This window comes from Leucopleurus acutus (assembly GCF_964270905.1).
Source record: "Leucopleurus acutus genome assembly, chromosome: 20".
NCBI classification, from domain to species: Eukaryota; Metazoa; Chordata; class Mammalia; order Artiodactyla; family Delphinidae; genus Leucopleurus; species Leucopleurus acutus.
The window spans coordinates 486,501-505,109 of record NC_139162.1 but is presented as its reverse complement, the minus strand read 5'-3'; the positions used below and the strand labels follow the sequence as shown (position 1 = coordinate 505,109).

Below are 18,609 nucleotides of genomic sequence, written 5' to 3'. Positions count from 1 at the left end.
TACCATCCCAGGGTGCTCTGCGGTCCCCTTTCTTTTCCGCGTCCGTGAACCCGCGGAGGAGGTAAGTATACCCGAGCGTGGCGCTATCATTGCTATCCGACACCATCCGGCCCCATCTATCGTCCCTGGGGTCCGCCCGCCGCCGTCGGCGTCGGGCCGTGGCCCGGGCTCTGTGCGCGCGCCGGCGGGCCACCGTGCCCGGGCCCTAATTCGCTCCGCGTCCTCCCTGCTCCCCAGGCCAGTCGGCCTCAGCCATGGCGCCCAGCCGGAATGGCATGATCCTGAAGCCCCACTTCCACAAGGACTGGCAGCGGCGCGTGGCGACATGGTTCAACCAGCCGGCGCGCAAGATACGCAGGTGAGCCGCCCCGAGGCGAGCGCGCCCCCTTCTCTCCCCGCGCGCGGAGGGCGGCCGGGACTCGCGCTCCCGGCCCGCTGCGGGAGGGGCGGCCGGTGACCGCCGCTCGCCTTCTGTCTGCGCAGACGCAAGGCCCGGCAGGCCAAGGCGCGCCGCATTGCCCCGCGCCCCGCGTCCGGCCCGCTCCGGCCGGTGGTGAGATGCCCCACGGTCAGGTACCACACCAAGGTGCGCGCCGGCAGGGGCTTCAGCCTGGAGGAGCTGAGGGTGAGTGTCGCCAGCCCGCGTCCTGAGTCCCACGGGTTGTCCTGAGTCCCACGGGTTGTCCCTCGTGGCCCACAGCCAAGTGATGACATTCTCCGGAATCGCTGCACCGCTGTGATGAAAGTGTGCTTGAACCCTTTTCCATCTGACGGCTGGGCTTTCCCGGCAGAGGGTGGGGACCGGGGAGCCCTCGGGTCTTCATCTGTGTCTGTCTCGGGGCAGGTGGCCGGCATCCACAAAAAGGTGGCCCGGACCATTGGGATCTCGGTGGACCCGAGGCGGCGGAACAAGTGCACGGAGTCCCTGCAGGCTAACGTGCAGCGGCTCAAGGAGTACCGCTCCAAGCTCATCCTCTTCCCCAGGAAGCCCTCGGCCCCCAAGAAGGGAGACAGCTCTGTGAGTACCGGGGTCCCTCTGTGCCCAGCCGGGTGAGGACGTGGAGGTCTTACTGTGGGTTTAGCTGCCTTGAGAAGAGCACGTATTTGTCTGTTGCTTTTTATCATCCAAAGCTGGGTCTTCATGCAGGGTAGTAGAGAATTGGTAGATAACTAGAAGAAAGCCTCTGAGAGTCCACAAGCTAATTACTAGGACTGCCGAGATTCACCGTGGGCAAGAGCTGTGGGACTCGGAGCCAGCTGTTGTGGAATTGGGAAAGTGTTTTTCCTGTTACTGACCTTTGTGTGAAATTAACAGTCCATCGGTATGGGCTTCTGAGTTGTTCTACCTGTGTTTCTGCTGCACACGTGGTTGGCGCTTTTTCATCTGCCTGTGCCTGCCATCGGCTAGACGGACAGGGATCCGTTGGCAGACACCCAGCCAGGGGTTACAGACTTGGGCAGGTGAGCTGAACCCACCTAACTCCCTTCTCACTGCACACAGGCTGAAGAGCTCAAATTGGCCACCCAGCTGACCGGACCAGTCATGCCCATACGGAACGTAAGTGGGCATGTTTGGAGGGAGCAACTGAATGACAGGGCGGGGGTTGGGTTGGAGGGAGTCAGCCTGGCATCTGGGGCCCATGTTGAGATTTACAAGTTTGTGGAAAGGACCTTCCTTCCACCCTGGAGAGAGCCTTCTGCATCTTAACAGATGATGGACTCCTTGAGGGAAGCTTTGTGGACCCTTACTTGTCACCACTCCCTCTGTTGGGTCCTTTTTCTCTCCTATTTGGAAAGGCCAGGCTGTAGGCAACCCTGGGTGTTTGGTGATCCTGTAACCTGAGTGGCAATTGACCAGGCCCTTGAGGCTCCTGCGAGTGGGGCGTGGGCCTGAGCCTCCCCTTCTCCAGGTCCTGTCCAAGCACAGTGCCCTGCCCACCCTTCACATGACTTGGGGTTGTTTTAAATCCACGGGGGATTGTTAGAATCTTTTGGTGGCCTCCCCTGTAGCCTTTCTTGGGTGGGCAGATGCCCCTTCAAGGCCTCTCAGTTTGCTGACAGCTGCTCCTGGGCCTGTGCTCCCTTCCAGGTCTACAAGAAGGAGAAAGCCAGAGTCATCACAGAGGAAGAGAAGAACTTCAAGGCGTTCGCCAGTCTCCGCATGGCCCGTGCCAACGCCCGGCTTTTTGGCATCCGGGCAAAAAGGGCCAAGGAAGCTGCAGAACAGGATGTTGAAAAGAAAAAATAAAGTGCTGTTGGCAACTTGTGATAAACCTGCAGTGTCCATGTGACCTTCGTTGTGTAAGGAACTGGGGCCTGGGGAGCCTCCTCCTCGAGGGGAACCTGGAGCACGTCCTCGCCCCTCGTCGCAGCAGGCCTGCTGTGAGGGGAGCAGGTTCGGGGCCTGGGAGGCAGGTGCTCAGTGAGTTTCCTTGTCGGAACCCTCCACCCCTGCAGGTGCTGTGCGTTCGGTACCAACTACCTCAGGCAATTCGGAGGACTATTAAACCACTGTTCCCACCTCTAAAGCTAACAGTTTATAAGGTACTGATTTGACGTCCATGCTCACTTTGTGTATTGGAAGTCATGAGCCATAGCAAGGTCAGCTGGTGTGGAGGCCTGGGGGTTGGAGCCTGATGGGCCCTCTGTGAGAGAGGGCACATGGGGGCTGCCTCTGGGCAGCCTGGACACACTGGTTCGTTTGCTTTGTGCTCGGAGACCTGGCAAGGGGTTAAGCTACCCGAGGGCAGGGTAGCTGCCCGTCTGCTGGAGCCCCGGCTGAGGAGCTCACAGGCTGGGGGGGCAGAGAGGCCTCTGGCTGGGTGTGCGGGGCCAGGGTCTACTGTGCCAGTGTCCGTCTGGGCAGAGCTGTTTGTGGGTTGTAGGTGCATCTCCTGGACAGATACCAAAGTACGTGTGCTGGTGTCACCCGCAGTGCCTGCAGTGGCCACCAGGGAGTGCTGGGGCATTTGTAGGAGACTAGCGTCGGTCTGGGTAGTTAGAAATAATTTTTGTTTAATATTCAAGTTACACGGTATTTTTTATTTGGGAGGGAAGGTATACATCACTGCATTTTAACCCATGGGAGTGTCACCCCTCCAGAGTGAATTTTAATTTGATTTTGTATCCTGTAGTTGCTTTGTTAAAATGTAGATAATTGTGATATTTTTCTTAAAAATTGAAATTCTAACTCGCAGTTGATTCAAATTGTTGTAGTTTACAGGGAAACTGTAGTCATTTTAGGTTATTTAGGTTTTTTTCCCACTTTACTCAACTTAGTTCAAGCCAAAGAGTAGACTAAGGGGCAGCTGTGCAAAGGGCGAACAGTCCTCTTTCCTTGATGTCTCGCGTAGGTGGTTGCACTTGCCTTTTTTCTCCTTGTATGTTTTTTGGGCGTTACAGGAGGAAAACACAGTCTTTGCGTCACAAAAGGTCCAGAGGAAAGGAGAGGCAACGACCTCCCTTTCCTAACCGCAGCCTCTGTCCAGGGTAGTTCATGCCCAATCCCAGGAATTTCCCAGTGTCCTTGTTCTTTTTGTTCCCTCAGCTAGAATCAGTTCTCAGTTGCTTAGAACCAGACCAGAGGAAACTGAATGAGCTGACCCACTTCTGGCCCAGGGCCTGCCTGGCATGACTGTCCTGAGGACCTGGACAGTGGAAGCTGATGATGGAGCAGGTGTGGGTGGGCCAGGGAAGGTAGAAAGCGATGTGCGGGGAATTGTCTCAGAACAAATCGATGAAGAGAGAACGGGCACTCGTTCAAGTATTTATTGAGTATCTGCTGTGGGCCAGGCACAGTCCCAGGCTGCAGGGACATGGCAGTAACCAAAACAAACTATCTTACCTTTGTGGAGATTTCTTTCTGAAAGATCTCTGGCTCTCACCGCAGCGTGTTGGGTGCGTGTCAGCCTTGGGTAGCGGTGAGGACTGCTCAACAGGAGGACCGTGGTCCAGGGCCTGGTGAAGGCCTGCAGCCCAGGAAGAGAGGGCTGGCCTTCCAGATTCACCTCTGGGCCCACCCTCCTGGGAACGGCTCAGAGCTTTCTCGGGGGTTACATCTGGGGAGGCTGAGGACCTGAGGGGCAGTGGGAAGGTGTGTGTTAGGCCTTGGTCCCCACCCTCCAACTGTGGTGCCTCAGCTGGGCTCCCCTCCTTTGTAAGCCCCAGTTGCACAGTGCTGGGGGATGAACTGATGAAACGGTGCTGCGTGGTAAGTTCCTGCCCTTTTGAAAATTTCCCCAGGAAGGATGGTGCCTCCGGCAGAGGAGGTAAAGCTGGATCACTGTTGAAAGGGACTGAGGGTGGAGGGGCTGGGCGCAGCATCCAGGCAGCTCCTGCCAAGGGTATCCTCAGAGCCCCCAGATGAGCCAGGCACGAGTAAAACCAGGCCTCCCTCAGCTGGACCGCCCGCCCGGTCGACACTGCTGCCACCTGGCTCCCTGGCTGCACTGCCATCACCCCTTTGGGGACTTTGGGCAGCTGTCCTCGTGGTCTCCCCCTCCTGCCCTGGCCCGAGGTCCCACCTTTGTGTCCTTGTCTGTGCGGTCCATGAAGTGTGGGCTGGACCCAGCAGCTTGTTTCTGCCTGAGTGGAACAGAAGTGAAGGATGGCGGGCTGAGGTTGGGTTATGAAAGATTTCACTCCCCCAGGGAAGCAGGCCACCATCCTGGGAGCAGCAGTATTGGGTGCCCAGGGCCAGCCCTGTGCAGAGTGTCAGGGGAACCCAGGAGGGGGACAGCCAGACTTGGACAGTGTCCCTTGTTCCATCTGGCCCTGGGCAGGTGTCCTGACTATGACTTCACAGGGGCTCGGGCAGCCCTGCCAACTTGGGAGGGGAGGGGTTGGTGCAGCAAAGCTGCAGAGACACCTGGGGCCTGGAGGGTCAAGGGAGGTGAGAGTACTGGTTTCTGGGTGGAGACTGGGGTCCAGGTGGAATCCCCCTGCTGAGTGAGTGACCTCACAAAGGCCCTTGGACACGCCCTCCCCTCTAAGCCTGCCTGCCCATCCGTGGTGTGGGGATGGGGGCCAGAGAACTGCCTTTGTCTCAGGGAGGGAGGGGCCCAGGGGTCTGGGCAATGCCCCCCTGGGGCATCGCAGCAGCAGGTGGCGGGTGGGGCGAGGGGGAGGGCTTGTCTTCCCGCAGCAGGTCCTGGAAGCAAGTCCTTCAAGACCACCCGAGGGCAGATGGGTGGGAGAGGGGGGACCCTGAGGTATAGAGCCGGGGCACGGCCTCGGGGAGTGCTCAGCTGGACAGATCCCACCCCCACGCCGGGGGTCTGCTCACCCAGGGCTGCTTGCAGGTGGACAGAACCGAGGTGGTCCAGAGCGGCCTGCATCCGGGTTCTCCAAGGTCTTCACACTGGACTACTTTGAGGAGGTGCAGAAGCTGTGCTTTGAGGTCTACGACACCCACGGGCCCAGCAGCCTCAGCTGCCAGGATGACGACTTCTGGGGGGCATGGAGTGCACCTCGGGGCAGGTGGGCGCCCGTCCCCTTGGGAGGGAGAGGGAGGAGGGCAGCATGGAGACCTCAGCTGGCCCTGAGGGCCGGTGCGATGGCGGTGGCCTGGGGACAGCGTGATTACACACAGACTGTGTACCAGCTGCTCTGACTCCATAGCTCCTTCTCGTAAAACATTTTTTACTTAAAAAAATGTAATTTTGAACTGGGTAATACGTTCATATGGGTCTAAATTCAGAAAGTATAACAGGTACACCCTGGACCACATATCTCCCTCGTGCCCCGTCCCCAGGTTCATTACATCCTTCTGGAGAGATTTATTCTTCACTGAGCAAAGGAACATAGTTTTTTCTCTGTAGATACACTTTTAAAAACACAAACGGCATGTACTGTTCTGCAGTTCGCTTTTTTTCACTTCCACCAGCCACCAGCGAGACAGCTTAGCGCAGGCTCTGAGCCGAACACTCGATGTGTCACGTTAGATTCTCGTGAGTGCTCTGGGGTGCCTGTCTTTTATTGAGGTGTAATTTACGTACAGTAAGATGTGTAGACCTCGAGGGTTGGGATCGATGGGCTTAGACAGTTGTATACACCTGACCATCACCCAGGTCACACAGGACATTTTTGTCATCCAGCAGGTCCCCTGTTCCTCTCAATCCCCTCCCCCAGTAGTTTTGCCTGTTCTCGAATTTCATGTCCATGAATCACACAGTGTGTTCTCATTTGTGTCCAACTCCTTTCACCCAGCGTGAAGCCTGTGTGTGACATCCCCATCGCTGCCTGGGTTGGAGCCGGCAGGGTAGAGCCTTCCATCAGTTAAGAGGACCAAGATTTAGGCAGGGCAGAGCCCCACGTGAAAGCAACAGGGAAGGCTTCTACCCAGTGTTGGCCTCTTACCTGCTCTCATGAGCGTGGAAGAGGACAACACACAGGGACACAATTGCACGGACACACGTGTATCGGCAATGCATGCACGGACAAGCATGCATGCACATGTGGGTGCAGATCCATGGATACACAGATACATGTATGGACACACATCTGGACATACACGTAAACTTTAGGGAAGGGCCCCCCCAGGACTGCCAGATCTGTGGGGCCGTCAGGGGCGCTACCATCAGTGGCCAAAGGCTAGGACCTTGTCTTCAGATTCCAGTGGTGCCCCCTTGAGCGAGTCCCTGACCTCTGCTTCCTCATATGGGAAACTGGGACCGTGACAAGGCCACCTCCGTGGGAACTGCAGGGCTCTCAGGAAGCATGGTCACTTGTCAAACCAGCTAAAGCAACTATCCCGTTACTCAGAACAGGAGAGCCCAGAAGTGAGTCTGCAAATGGGAGAATCTGGGGGGCCTGGCACGTGGCCCTTTTTGGCCTCCGCTTCCCCCACCTGGGATGGGTTTCTCTTCTGCACAGAATGTTCCTGTGTGCTCTGAGCTGTTAGGCAGGCACCTCCTGTTGCGGGGGGGGGGGTGTCCTCTGTCCCTCTGTCTTAGCTTGTTAGACAGGATCCTGTGTGGGGCAGGGCGAAGAGGGTCAGCACTGCCCTCACCCACCACGGCCACAGCTGAGGACTCGCTGACCAGTGGAAAGGGGCAGTCCCCACACATACAAAGTACCTGGTCGTCCAGCAGCCATGAGGGTGGTCGTCCTCTATCTTGTTTGCAGACCAGTCTGAGAGCTGCCCCTGGTGAGCCGGTGTTGCTGGCTGCAGACGGCATTCCCGGGTCAACTCTTAGCCCAGTCAGGGGCTTATAGGCCAATGAGGAATGCAGCCCCCGGGGAGATTGTTGAGAGGAGGGGGAGGGTTGGGCAGGGGGCTGAGACCCCAGGGAGGGAGCAGCCTGGGGGTCCTGGATGGGGCTGGGAAGCCCCATGGCCGCTCGCTCGCTGGCCTTGGGCTGTGGTTGGGGCTGCGCTGTCCTCGGCCTGGTCCGTAGAGGGTGATGGGTTCCCAGGGCGCGGCTTCTGCTGCAGGTTGCACACACGCGCTCACCAGCGTGACTCGGGGTCTCCCTCCTGAGCCTCCCTTTCCTCACCTGATGCGTGGGCGGTGGGAGGGCCTAGGAGGCGGTGAGGTGTGCCGAGCTGAGGGCCTGGTGGAGCTGAGGGCCTGGTGGGGCGAGAGGGTCACGGGCTGGCCGCCTGTGTTAAAGTTGAAGTGAGAAATGCTGGTGGGGCAGGGCTTTCAGTCCTCCCCTGCCCCTTGGGGTGGGTGTTGGGTGCTGGCACTCTGGGGTGGGGGTCTCTGCTTGTCCCTGTCCCCCAGGCCCAGTGGGACTGTGTAAACCTCAAGTACACGCAGGAGAAGCGCAGTTCCAAGAACTCTGGGGTGGTCATCCTGGCAGACCTGAAGGTGAGCCTCGGCCCAGCCTGCAGCCCCTCCCCCCGCAGTGGGTGGAGGGGGTGCTCCTGCCTCAGCTCTGCAGAGAGTGATCCGGGCTGGGGTGGCCGGCCACTGCCTGGAACCCCCTGTAGTCAGATGGACCTTCAAGGGCCCCCATCGCAGAGGTCTGGTGCCCCCAGTGTGTGGAGGTGGGAGGGATGGAGGGGAGGGGGAGACAGAAGAGAATAGATGGTGGGGGGAAGATGGGCATTCAGGCGGCCTGAGGGCCTGAGAGGAGGGGACTGAGACTGCTGGGCTCCTGGAGGAGGGCATGTCCCAGGAGCCCCAGAGGTCCCGACCCTGAAGCCCTGGCCTCAGTCTTCCCAGGGTGGGGGTCTCGGATGTTCTACAGGGCGTACTTGTTCCGGGACTACATCGTGGGCGGCTGCCAGACCGCTTCACGGTGAGTCCACGGACTGTCTGCACAGCCTGCTGGGTGCATCCCAGCAGGATGGGTGTCAGTGCCCGGGCCCCACCCCAGGGCTCCCAGCAGCCCCTCCCCACCCTGTGTGTAACTCAGAGCCTGTCTGGCACCCAGGGTGGATGGGCGCAGAAAAGGCCCTTCGGCAGGGCCTACAGTCCCTTCTGTGTGGCCTCTGCACTCCCCGTGACAGCCAGAATGCCCTGAGGAAAGTGACTGGGCGGGGGGCACACAGGGACCCCAGCTCAGGGCTTGCTCCTCCGCAGCCCTGCCTAGCCCCTCCCCCACCCCGCCTCCACAGCCCCCGCTGTAGAAGGAGGTGCCGAGGGTCCGCTGTGACCACACTGGCTCCCTGCAGCTGCTGGCTGCTATTGCCCTGAGGCGCTGGCCAACCCTGGGGACCCAGGAGCTTTGGGGTTGGCACGTCCCTTCTGTGATCCCGCCAACACAGTGCTGGGCCCTCGGGTTCATACCTCCGGGTTTCCCTGCAGCCCTGGGCGAGTGGCTCCTCAGGCCTCAGTTTCCCTTACCTGTCATAGGGGGGTGCAGGTGCCCACCCCAGCCCAGGAGGGAGGGGTTCCTGGGTCTTCGCACTGTGGCCCCTGCAGGTGGCCGTTGACTTCACAGCCTCCACTGGGGACCCCAGGAACAGCTGCTCCCTGCACTACATCAACCCCTTCCAGCCCTACGAGTACTGCAGGCCCTGGCGGCTGTGGGCGAGACCTGCCAGGACTACGACAGGTGCGCCATCCCAGCGCCGCCAGCCCACCGCCTCCCAGGCTCTGCGTGGAGTGTGGGTCAGCTGCTGCCGGGCCTGAGATGGGAGGTGGGGCTGCTCCCCAACCGTGGTCCCCTTGGTCCTTCACACAGACATGCCGTCCGAATCCCACTTCACAGACCGTGAACTGAGGCCGTGGCAGGGCGGAGCCCTCGCCTGGGAGGTGATGGGGGCCTGCACGCTGGGTGGCTTCTTCACGGCTCTGGCCCTCAGTTTCCCCCATGTGGCTCGGGGCGGGGCCTGGACCCCGTAGAGTTTCATCCTGGTCTCCTGGCTCTGTCGGTATCTCTCCAAAGTACCCGCACCCACCCCGAGGGAGATCAGGGACCCTGGCTGATGGGGCCGTCTCTCTTCCAGCGACAAGAGGCTCTCTGCTTTGGGGTTCGGAGCCCGGATCCCTCCCAAATGTGAGGTAGGAGAGCCCGGGTCCCAGGACCCCTGGCTGCTGCCTCTCCTGCTGGGAACCAGCTACCATGTGACCGGCGGTGGGCAGGTTGCAGGGACCGCCTGCTGGCCAGAGGGCTGACCTTTGACCTCCCAGCACTGCAGCCCTGTCAGGCAGAGGGGATCATTAGTCTGGAACCTTCCAGCTAGAAAGGACATTCAACTGGCTTAAGCAGAAAACTTGGGGGCGGGGGGCGGACTTACTGGCTAATGCAACTCAGAAGCTTCAGGGCCCCCTGGATCCAGGGCTGGAGCGATGCCCGGTGCTGGTCTGTCCTTCCGCCCTCTGTGCGAAGGATCTTTGACATGGTGGCCCTGGTGGCTCCAGACCTACCTCTCCCAGTAGGTGGGGGTGTGGGGTCCTGGGAGGGGGACCCACTGACCAGTCCCTTCTGTGTCTGCCCAGGTGTCCCATGACTTTGCCATCAGTTTCAGCCCTGAGGATGATGAGTGTGAAGGTAGGAGCGCGAGGCGCCCAGGGTGGGGCTGCAGCGGGGCTGGGCTCACCCCCCTCCCCCGCCGGAATCCGGGGCGTGGAGGAAGCCTGCTGGAACTGCCTGCCCAGGGTCCAGCTCTAGGTGCCGGGGCTGGGCGCATGAGGAAGGGCTGCCTGCTGCTGGGGGACAGGGCAGGGCCAGGGTCCACTGTGGGCGAGATGGGGCGTGGCGGCAGGGAGGCCGAGGGAACCGGGGCAGCGGGCAGGAGGCCGGTGTGTCTGGACCGAGTGAGGACCCGGCTGGGAGATGCCAAGGGCCCCAGAGCCAGCGGCTGAGCTCTGCTCTCGGGCACAGAATTCTCACCCTGGAAGCTGATTTGCTCTTTACAGTTCTGTCGTACATATATTGTCATTTTGTTTGCTTTGCCAGGGACTTCCCTGTATTTTTAATTTACACAAATAATACTGTGCTACAGGCTGCATTCTGCTGCAGAATCTTCTGTAGACCTGTTCATGCTGCTGTAGGCACGGCTACCCTGTTGCCTTCTTTTAACTTTATTTTGAAAAAAAGCATCAAATTTATGGAAGAATAATTTCAGTACAGCACCTTTGGCACCTGCTTCCCTAGACTCACCGTCATTGACTCCCTGCCCTGTTTCCTCCTCCTCTTCTCTCTTTCTCCCCCCACCTCCCGCCTCCACCTATATTTGCTACTATTATCTTCTTTCTGAACCATTTGAGAGCAGGCTGCTGACCTGAACGCCCCCGCCCCACGTTCTCCACGTTGGTCTGCTCGCGGCCAGGACACTCTGTGCACAACCACGGTCCAGCTTTCGAGCCCCACGTTGCAGGCGACCCCGTCCTCTTGTCTCTCCCCCACGTCCGTCTGTCCCCGCGTGTCCACGTTCCCTGCCGTCCCAGGACCTGCCCATCCTCTGTCCTGGTCTCCTGATCTGGGCTCTTCCTCTCAGCCTTGCTCCATCTTCGTGACTTGCCATCGCCCAGCCTCTGATCGCCCGTGGTCCGGTTGTCCGACTGTCCCTCGCCCTGCGTGGGGGCAGCTCTCCCCGGCATGGAGCCCCAAAGCCAGGGTTGCAGCATTGCCCTTTATACCTCAGATCCGGGAGTTCTCTTCTATAACCGCGGCACAAATATCAATTTCAGGTAGTTTAATTTAGATCCAATACTTTAACCTATAGAATATTCTCCAATTTCACGCATTGCCCCCATAATAAGTCTATCACAATATTACTTCTAGCACAGAATCCAGTCTGGAGTTAAGGGTTACATTCAGTGGTCATGTTCTCCTATTGTTCTGAACCAAGTCCCAGACACATAATTTCATCTGTAAACATCAGTATAAATCTCTGAAAGAGAAACAGTAGGGTTCCAATGCCATCATCACACTTAAAGACGATGTCCATTCCCGAGTATTAAGTGTCCAGCTGCCTCGTCCACGTCCTGGTGGCTTTTCCAGGAGGAACAGGGTTAAGATAAGGGCCTCCACCTGACAGTGGGTGTGGCCGTCCTGCTGGGGACCCCTGCCTTCTCTCACGCGGTCCCCTTGCTGAAGAAACCCGCGTGTGTGTCCAGTAGGGCCCCGGCTGGAGTCTGCTGACCTTGCCCTTGTGGTGGCCTCCATATCCCCTCTCATTCCCCTGGGGGGGGGGCTGCCAGGCTCTGGGGGCACTCAGGCCTGCCTCTGTCCTTGCTGGGGCTCGGACCCCTCATCTTAGCTGAGCAAGGTGGATGCGGGTGGATGCTGGGCGCGTGTCGCGGGACCCACTTCCCTGCGCCTCCACCTGAAGTTTGCCCCCACCCGTCTTTCTGTCCCATGGAGAAGCCCTGTCCTTCCTTGCTGACGCTTCCGGGGACCCTGACTGCAGTGGTCCCCGGGCTCAGGTGAAGCTTCTGTTCCAGGCGGTGAGGGTGTGGAGTTTGCGCTACTGGCAAACGCAGGGCTGTGAGATGTTGATGGAGAACTGGCCCTACTCTGGGGGGCAGGAGGAGGGCATGTGGGGCTGAGGGCTGGGCTGGGCACTGCAGGGGTGCTCCAGCCATGGACAGGAGACTGCCCATCCCCCTGGTCTGCAGGCTCAGAGAGGAGCCCTCTGGGAGAGGGTGCCCCTGTTGCGCTGTCGGTTGGCTCCTTTTCTCTGGAGACATCACGGTGCTGGGTGCCCACTGGGCCAGGGACTGGGCCAACTGGTGGACAGCACGGCCGGCCTTCCAGGGGCTGCACCTCCAGGGTGATTCCTTCTTCTCTTGTATGTTTTCTCTCATCCAGATTTTTAGTAACGATTTCTGAGTGGTTTTGTTTTTTTCACACTGGAAATGGACCTTTATTTGAAACAAGTCCCAGTCTGTCTTCTGCAGATGCACTGGGCACCGGGCCAGGCTGGACCAGACTGTGTCCTTTCCAAACTCTGTTCCTTGAATCTCAGCGACTCGTCAGGGTGTGGGAGCCCCTTCCTACCCAGGGCCCACAGACCTTTCCTCCTCTGGCCTCAGACCTGGGTCAACCCCGGCTCCCCCAGCTGCGGTCTCCCCATCTATAACATGTGGCCGTTCCAGTATCTGCTTCAGGGTCAAAGAGAGCATGTGTTCACAGTTCATTGTGATTACGTGTGTGTGTGTGTGTGTGTGTGTGTGTGTGTGTGTGTGTGTGTGTGTTACGCTTCAGCAAATACGCTTTTAGAAAAGCTTGGAAACCATGGTCACCCCCAGGCCATCTGGTTGGTGGACTTGGAGTTTGAGTAGGGAGAGACGCAGCTGCCCTGAAGGGTCCCTGTGGCCCCAGCAATACTACATCCTGCTGATCCTGACAAACGGCGTGGCGACCAACATGGCGGACACACGTGAGGCCATCATGCGCGCCTCCCACCTGCCCGTGTCTATCATCGTGGGGATGGGCAACGCCAACTTCACCGACATGCAGGTCCTCGACGGCGACAGCGGTGTCCTGTGCTCCCCACGGGGCGAGCCTGCCCTCTGACATCTTGAAGTTTGTGCCCTTCTGGGAGCTCAAGAGCGTGAGTGCTGGGCGGGTGGTCGGGCGGGCCCCTCGGGCAGCGCACTGGGGCCCCGGGCCCCTCGCCGTTCTGAGCAGCTTTCGGCCCCTAGAAACCTTTGCAAGAGAGAAGTGTCACATGGATGCCCCGGAGGGCAGGGCTCCTCTCAGGCAGCTCCCCGCTCCCTTTGTGACGAGGAAAGAACTGCCTGTCCTGTGGACACACACTCACAGCTTCACTGGGGACCTAGGCCTCCCCTCCTGCCTCAGCCACTTTGCCCTGTGCCCAGAGCAGGGTCACATCGATCCAGGGGGACCCCCCTGTGCCACCCGCAGTGCCAGCGCGGACGGACTGGCCAGCGACCGCATTCTCATCGTTAGCGCAAGCTCACCCGGCCGCCCACTGGGTGAATTCCTGGTCGTGGTCCCAGGAGCTGGTGCACAAGCTGTAGGGGGTGGAGGTCACGGTGTGAATGGCAGCTCTAGGGGAGGGGCTGGGGGCTGGGAAGCCGGCTGGAGGCACGCTGTCCCCACCCACAGGCGTCCCCCGTGGCGCTGGCCAAGAGTGTGCTTGTTGAGGTGCCCAGGCAGCTGGTTGAGTATTACAGCCACAAGGAATGCCTCTGAGAGACCTCGGCGAGACCAGCCCAGGCTCCACTCCGTGAGGACACACGGTAGGGGGCCGGCCAGGACTGTGTCCACCATCTGTTTCTAGCACCCTCCACCCCGACTACCCAGGGGCCTTCCGTCCCCCAGCCCACACCCACCATTGGCTCCTGTGACCCTGCTGCCCGGTGGGCCAGCCTCCCTCCGGGCCCCAAGGCTGAAGGAGGGACAGGTCCCCCTGGGCACGCCTGACCCTGCCTGAGCCGGGTGGGTGGGTGGGGGGGTCTGGGGGATTCCTGCTTTTGCATCTGATCTTCATGGGGGAGGGGGCAGCAGGAAGCGTCCTGTCTCTGAGAAAACCCAGACGCCCCCGGACACCCATCCCTATAGCCAGATCCCTCTTTGTCCCAGCTGCATTCCCATGTCTCTCTGTGTCTGTGGGGTCTCTGGGGGTGCGGGCAGGAGGGTTAGGCAGAATAAAGTGTCATCTTGTCCTTGCAGCGGCTCTGTGCCTTTAATGCCCCCCCAGCAGAGGCCTGCAACCCCTGGAGGGACGGAGCGGTGCACGTGTGCCCTGCAGCTCCCACACTGGAGCCGGGAGCTTCTCGTCAGGCTCACCAGCTCCTTCCTGGACTGAACCAAGGGCCCTCCCAGGAATGAAAGGGTGCGGGGGGCCATTGCTTGACCGTGGGAAGGGCCAGACGGTGCGATGGCCGCCCCGCCCCGAGCAGCCTCCTCTTGGCCAGGCTCAGGTGGGGAGCGGCTGCCTACACTGGGCTCTACGAGGACCCACTGGGGGCTGCGTGCTATGGGCTCTGTCAGGGGAGGGGTCACCACCTGCCAGCGCCTCCCAGCCCTCTGGGGGTGGATTTCCAATTGAGATTTCCCCTAAATTATCTTGTCGGGGAGAAACAAACTGTTCCGACCCTGAATCCAGGCCTACCCACCCTTCCATCCATCCACTCTGGGGGCCTATTTTTAGCTCCTGATTCATCTCCCGTTCAGCGGGGATAGTGGGCATTGCCATGGTAACCTGGCTACCGCTGAATTCCAGAAGGGCCGATACTGGTCTCTTCGGGGATGCGAGGACACCCAAGCAGCAGCCCTTCCATCCACATCTGGGAGGCAGCAGGGCTGCAGAGCGGCGGTGACGTGGTCCTGAGCAGCGAGGGTGAGCCAGCAGCAGCCCAGCTGCTGAGTCCTGTGGGAGTGGGTTGCCATTTCAGCGGCAGACAGCCGTGGACAGTTCCTGGGCCCGGCTCAGGGGTGAAGCCAGCAGAGGCTGGTCAGCTGAGCTCCCTGGGGAGGCAGAAGCCAAGAAGAATGGGAGGGGTCCATGCACAGCACGGGGGCAGCCGTGATGGCCCCGGGAGCTGTTGCCTTGGTGGGCTGTAGCCCCTCCCAGAGCACGTGGAGCAGGGAGGGTGCCGAGGTGTGAGGCCCCAGCCTCCCACCTCTGGCCAACAAGAAGCAGAGAGCAGTCGGGCGTCAAGGGGGGTGGGGGGCAGTCCTCAGAGGATGCCCTCCTGGGGCCAGAGCAGGTGTGGACGCGAGGACGACGGGGGCAGTCGTGGGGCCCGGCCAGTGGGTGGTTCGGCCAGGCACGTGCAGGTGTAGGGGGGCCGCCGAGGGAGGTGGGGGCAGGAAGGTATCAGCTGGCTCAGCTGCACAGATGTGGTGATTGTACCAGCCGGTGCCCAGCCTGAGAAGGTGGCCAGCTCTGCCCACAGGCAGTAGAATAGCAAAGTGATTACTGCCCCAGGGCCGGTTCAGGCGGGCACCCCGGCATCCGCTCCCACCTCCTTCCTTTGGGGGCCGTCTCTCAGTCCATGTATTTCATGGGCCTGGACCACTGTCCAAACCCCAGGGTGGACACGACCCAGGCCTGGCCAATCAGCGAGCGTGCTGTTCCCTGGCCACTGTGATTGGCTCTGGGTGGGCGCTCCACCTGGCTGGCCAATGAGACTGGGTCCTGAGACTTTCCTGCAGGTTGCTAAGCTGATGGGATGGGACCCAGGAGCAGCTGGTGACCACTGCCGCCACATGGACAAGGCCTGCCTGAGGAGGAAGCCGGCATAGAGGAGGTGGACAGAGAAATGATGCTGGGGGCACGTGGATCCGCTCTTCCCTTTCTGCTCAGGCCAGCTGGGGCTGGGGGTGGGGCTTCTGTCCCTTGCCACCCGAAGATTCTGGCCCAGAAGGATGGCAAATACGCCCAGTTCACAGACAAGAAAAGCAGGGCTCAGAACAGTTAAGTGACTTGCCCAGGGTCATACAGCTGGCCAGTGGCAGAAGCAGGACCCGCCAGCCTCTTGCAGTTCCTGGAGGTACAAGTCCTTGTACCTTTCAGTACAAGGTTCTCCATCAGGGGCTCTGGAATCCAGATGGGATCCCAGGGAGGGAAGCCCAGGAAGGGCTGGGCTGAAACCCCGGCGGCCGGCCAGCCCCCAGCTCTTCAGCACTGCACGTGGGGTTCTCAGCAGGCGGACCCAGAAGGTGCACCGTGGCCTGGGGCCCCCACGGAGGCACATGGGCCTCATTGTCTTTCGAAGTCGCCTGCAGCACACTGCTCAGAGCAGCCCCCATTCTCGGAGGGTGGGTTTGGGATTTGCAAAAGCCTGCAATGGTCACTGACTTAAGCACTGGTCCAGAGTCAGGCGAACGCCTGGCCCAGTGCTCATTGGACAGTCTCCTCAGCCTGCACGTGAGCCCCTGCTGTCACCTGGGGACGCAGCAGCTTTAAATCACGGCCCTAGAGTTCTTGGCCGCCCCTCCTCTCGAGAGGTGGGGTGGCTGCCGCTTCTCCTGGAGTCCAGGCGGCCTTGGTCCTGTGTGTCTCCAAGGCTCTGTCATGAGCACACCACAGGACTGCCCTGGTCCCTTGCTGCCTGGGTAGGGGCTCCCCAGCTCCCACAACACCTTCCTGCACTTTCAGGAGGGAGCCGGCCGACCCACAGAAACGGGGTGAGTTCATCCTTGTTTGCCCCTGTTCTAAGCCACCGCGTTTTGGTATAACTCTGCACCCTCTCATAAGGACTGCATGGGAGGGTGTGCACAGGGCCTGGCACAAAACACCTGTTGGTCAATACATATCGGTCTCCCGGGGGAGCGGGGTGCCTCTTCCTCATTCTGTGCGACCCTGATTGTGGAGGTGCCCCAGCCTGCTGGTTGTCTGCCTCGCCCTGGGCCCCTCCCCTCCAGTGTCCTCAGAGGCAGCTGTGGGCTGAGGCAGCGGGACAGGGGCCGCTCGGCAGCCAGGCTGCTCTCTCCTCTGCTGTGGAGGGTAAGCGGCAGCAGGCAGCTGTGAGTGCCGTAACTGACGTGGACGGCAGGGCTGTCAGATGCCAGGCGTGCGGCCTTGGGCCCGGGGGCTTTGGGCGAAAGCTTCCCTGCTTTGGCGTCTGCCCCAGGGCAAGGGCACCCTGGACCCTCGCAGATCTGCAGCTGCCGAGCCCCGGCCGTGAGGGCTTGGTCTTGGCCGCCTGCCGAGCGTGGCTCAGACCCTAGCAGCAGCCCCGGGCCAGACCGTGGTGGCTGGCATCTCACAGAAGGAGACTGAGCTCAGAGACGTGAAGTCATTGGGCCTGGGGTGCACTGGAGCAGGGTCCTGAGTTGGGCCCCCCAGCCTGGTTCTCAGGACCCGAAGCCCACAGCCAATAGGCCTCAGCTGTGTGTGTGTGTGTGTGTGTGTGTGTGTTCCTGGGGACATGGGGAGAGGTCAGGGGGGTTATGTGTGTGTGTATGTGTCTGTGTGTGTGTGTTCCTGGGGACATGGGGAGGGGTCGGGGGGGTCGTGTGTGTGTGTGTGTGTGTGTGAGCCTCGCTCTGTGGGCCCTGTCTCTGTCTGGTCACCGAGCTGGGAGTCATTCAGTCCAGGGTGTGGGCTGGTGGCCGTGAGCGTGTCTTTGGAGCTCTGTGCCCTGCCCAGCATGGACACTTGTCACTCAGCGTTGACCAGGATGTCCCTGAGAACATGAGATGTGATAACTTTTTCCAGCCCTGGGAGGGGCTCCGGAACAGTGCCCCAGGCTCCGTGTCCCAGGGGGCAGGATGGCCAGACCCGGCCTCCCTCCCTCCCTTGCCATGTGGCTGAGGTGAGACCCAGGGATTTGGCTTCGGACACTGGACAGAGCCCAATGCCAGGTCGAACCAAGCCAGGGAATTGCAAGTTACGTCTTAAGGAACAGAAGTCCCTCCCTGCCAGCCACGGCCCGGCCCTGGGTGCTGGCCAGCCCCCTCCCAGGCCCTATCCCCGGACATGGCCATTCTGGTCATTCTGACCCTTCAGCTGGACCAGCAGAGCCGGACAGGAACCTATATCTGGATTCTCGCCCAGGAAAATCAGAGGAGACACTGCGCTGTGGCACCCTAGGCAGCCTCTCTCCGGGGATTTAACTTCCAGGGGCCCTCGTGTCTGATGCTCCGTGGAGGCTCCTGGAAGCCTGGGACCCTGAGAGGGGGCAGCTGGCCAGATGCAGGCTCAGGTGGTCCCAGCGAGGATCCCAGCTCCCATCCCACCCTGGCAGGCCAGGCTCGGGAGGGATGTGAATTTCTTTCCTCACAGGTGGGCTGGTCAGGAGGTTTCCTGGGAGCTAAACAAAGGTATTTTACCTTAACGCTCATTACCTGGGAGGCAGGGTTCCCTGGGATGGGCCATCATGTATAATTTAAGCTATAGGCAATGTCCCTCTTTTATTTTTTTTAAATAAATTTATTTATTTATATGTATATTTTTTGGCTGCGTTGGGTCTTCGTTGCTCTGCACAGGCTTTCACTAGTTGCGGCGAGCGGGGGCTACTCTACTCTTCGCTGCAGTGCACGGGGTTCTCATCCTGGTGGCTTCTCTTGTCATGGACCACAGGCTCTAGGCACGCGGGCTTCAGTAGTTGTGGCACGTGGGCTCAGTAGTTGTGGCTCACGGGCTCTAGAACGCAGGCTCAGTAGTTGTGGCACATGGGCTTAGCTGCTCCGCGGCATGTGGGATCTTCCCAGACCAGGGCTCGAACCCGTGTCCCCTGCATTGGTAGGTGGATTCTTATCCACTGTGCCACCAGGGAAGTCTGGCAATATC

The 18,609-nt window shown here is 60.1% G+C and overlaps 2 protein-coding genes across 2 annotated transcripts; both read left to right on the top strand.

The window, feature by feature from the left end:
- RPL13 (ribosomal protein L13) lies at positions 1 to 2,273 on the top strand. Its single transcript, XM_082863326.1, has 6 exons — positions 1 to 61; positions 238 to 358; positions 484 to 625; positions 845 to 1,018; positions 1,502 to 1,558; positions 2,090 to 2,273. Exons 2-6 carry the CDS (start codon positions 255 to 257, stop codon positions 2,246 to 2,248), a joined length of 636 nt encoding a protein of 211 aa, XP_082719452.1. The 5' UTR covers positions 1 to 61; positions 238 to 254; the 3' UTR covers positions 2,249 to 2,273.
- Positions 2,274 to 4,247: 1,974 nt separating this feature from the next.
- CPNE7 (copine 7) lies at positions 4,248 to 17,002 on the top strand (the record flags this gene model as incomplete). Its single annotated transcript, XM_082863015.1, is given in 22 exon segments — positions 4,248 to 4,268; positions 4,993 to 5,036; positions 5,038 to 5,076; positions 5,078 to 5,213; positions 5,217 to 5,337; positions 5,340 to 5,447; positions 5,450 to 5,478; positions 7,727 to 7,813; positions 8,188 to 8,233; positions 8,236 to 8,246; positions 8,873 to 8,957; positions 8,960 to 9,005; positions 9,400 to 9,454; positions 9,893 to 9,944; positions 11,766 to 11,845; positions 12,723 to 12,913; positions 12,915 to 12,954; positions 13,473 to 13,548; positions 13,551 to 13,593; positions 16,022 to 16,133; positions 16,740 to 16,841; positions 16,949 to 17,002. Coding segments are annotated over 22 exon segments (1,578 nt in total).
- Positions 17,003 to 18,609: the final 1,607 nt, after the last annotated feature.